Raw genomic sequence first — 1,566 nt, 5'->3', positions numbered from 1 at the left:
ATATATATATATATGCATATATATATACATGCATACATACATACATACATACATACATACATACATACATACAAACAAATAAAGAAACAAACAAACATACAAAATATATTTTATATTATACTGTAGCAAAACTGAAATTTTTTTATTTATGCGACATCGATTTGGTACTTCAACAGTCATTAGTAAAATAGTACCTAAATATTTTCATGGAATGATGCGTGTAGTAAGTTTAGTATCTAGAAGAGAAAAGTACATTTTTGTCCGTATGGAGTAAGCTGATTTTATTAGATTCATCGAACCAAACGGTTGTTGTACTGGGCTACGGTTCAAATACTTGCATTTAATTTTCCAGGACCAATAGTGTACCAGTGAATTACTGCTTCCAGTTACTGAAATGAATCCAAGATGAGAACGGAAGGAAAAGAAGAATGTCCCTGGATCAGTTGGATCAATATTTACAGAAATAAGAATGTGGTTAAAATAAAGAGAATTCCGCACCGAATGACTGAATTGTAAAACACACGTATCTTATACTCTATGCATTTAATTGTCAGTGAGAGGAATCAGGTATCTTTTGCTTACCTGGTTTCTACCAGTTCTTTCAGATATTACCTGAATTGCTTTATGGATATTCAAGGCTAAATTTTTAACGATAAGAATCGATGCCTGATTCCAAGAATCTCCTTACTGCTCGGTGCTCTTCTGAACGTTTTCTGGATTTTCTATGTCACTGTGGTAAATCATTTGCTACCAACTTCTTCTCTACTCCTTAATTATACATTAAACAGGAGTAGACTTTTGTGTTTTGATGGTAGATAATATCAAATCACTTTCTTTTCGTTTTGGGTGACAAATATATATATATGGAAATCATCACTCTTTGAACATTGTAATGTTTTGTTCTCATCTCAATAAAAAGAAATTAGAGACGTGTAACGTTCCTGGGAGGCAGGTTTTGAATAAATTATAAGTTAAAAAATATGTTCCTCACTCAGGCATTCTAAGCAAAATATTTTATTGTCAGAATAATGACCATCCTTCTCAGAAATACATCTAAATAAATTGAAAATCCCGAAACATATCCCGAATATTTTATCATTTAGAAGTGTGGGAAGAAAATTCTTAGTAGACTAAGACATTTCAAAAGAGTGCCATAAAGAAAGACTCGATTTCAAATTCTGAATTTGCTTTGTTTTTATAATATTTTAATAGAACCGTGAAAATAACAATATACAGAAGATAAAACAAAAATACAGAAATAGAATCGAAAAAAACGAAAACGATTAAAAAGATAAAAAGGAAGCGCACCGTTCAGACCCAAATTATTTTGAACGTGCTTGTAAGTATATTTAGATATTTTAGAAGATACTATTTCAGTTGTAAGTAGAGGTTCTTATTTCAATAGAAAGTTAATTTTATAATATATGTATGTAAGTATGTATGACTATGTATATATATATATATGTATATACATATATATGTGTGTGTGTGTGTGTGTGTATACATGAATATATTCCTCCATATATACATGTATTTATATATATATATATATATATATATATATAT

At 29.3% G+C, this 1,566-nt stretch overlaps 1 protein-coding gene across 1 annotated transcript in view; it reads right to left on the bottom strand.

Annotated features, from left to right (window-relative positions):
* Positions 1-136: 136 nt before the first annotated feature.
* The window catches only part of LOC106869327 (neuronal acetylcholine receptor subunit alpha-10), a 64,996-nt gene continuing 63,566 nt past the window's right edge, over positions 137-1,566 (bottom strand). Inside the window, exon 9 of the mRNA XM_014915032.2 lies at positions 137-389. Coding sequence (XP_014770518.1) covers positions 205-389 — 185 coding nt within the window. The 3' untranslated portion in view covers positions 137-204. The remainder of the gene's footprint in view (positions 390-1,566) is intronic.

The sequence above is a fragment of the Octopus bimaculoides genome, chromosome 17, assembly GCF_001194135.2.
Source record: "Octopus bimaculoides isolate UCB-OBI-ISO-001 chromosome 17, ASM119413v2, whole genome shotgun sequence".
Taxonomy (NCBI): domain Eukaryota; kingdom Metazoa; phylum Mollusca; class Cephalopoda; order Octopoda; family Octopodidae; genus Octopus; species Octopus bimaculoides.
This window is presented reverse-complemented; position numbering and strand designations above follow the sequence as displayed.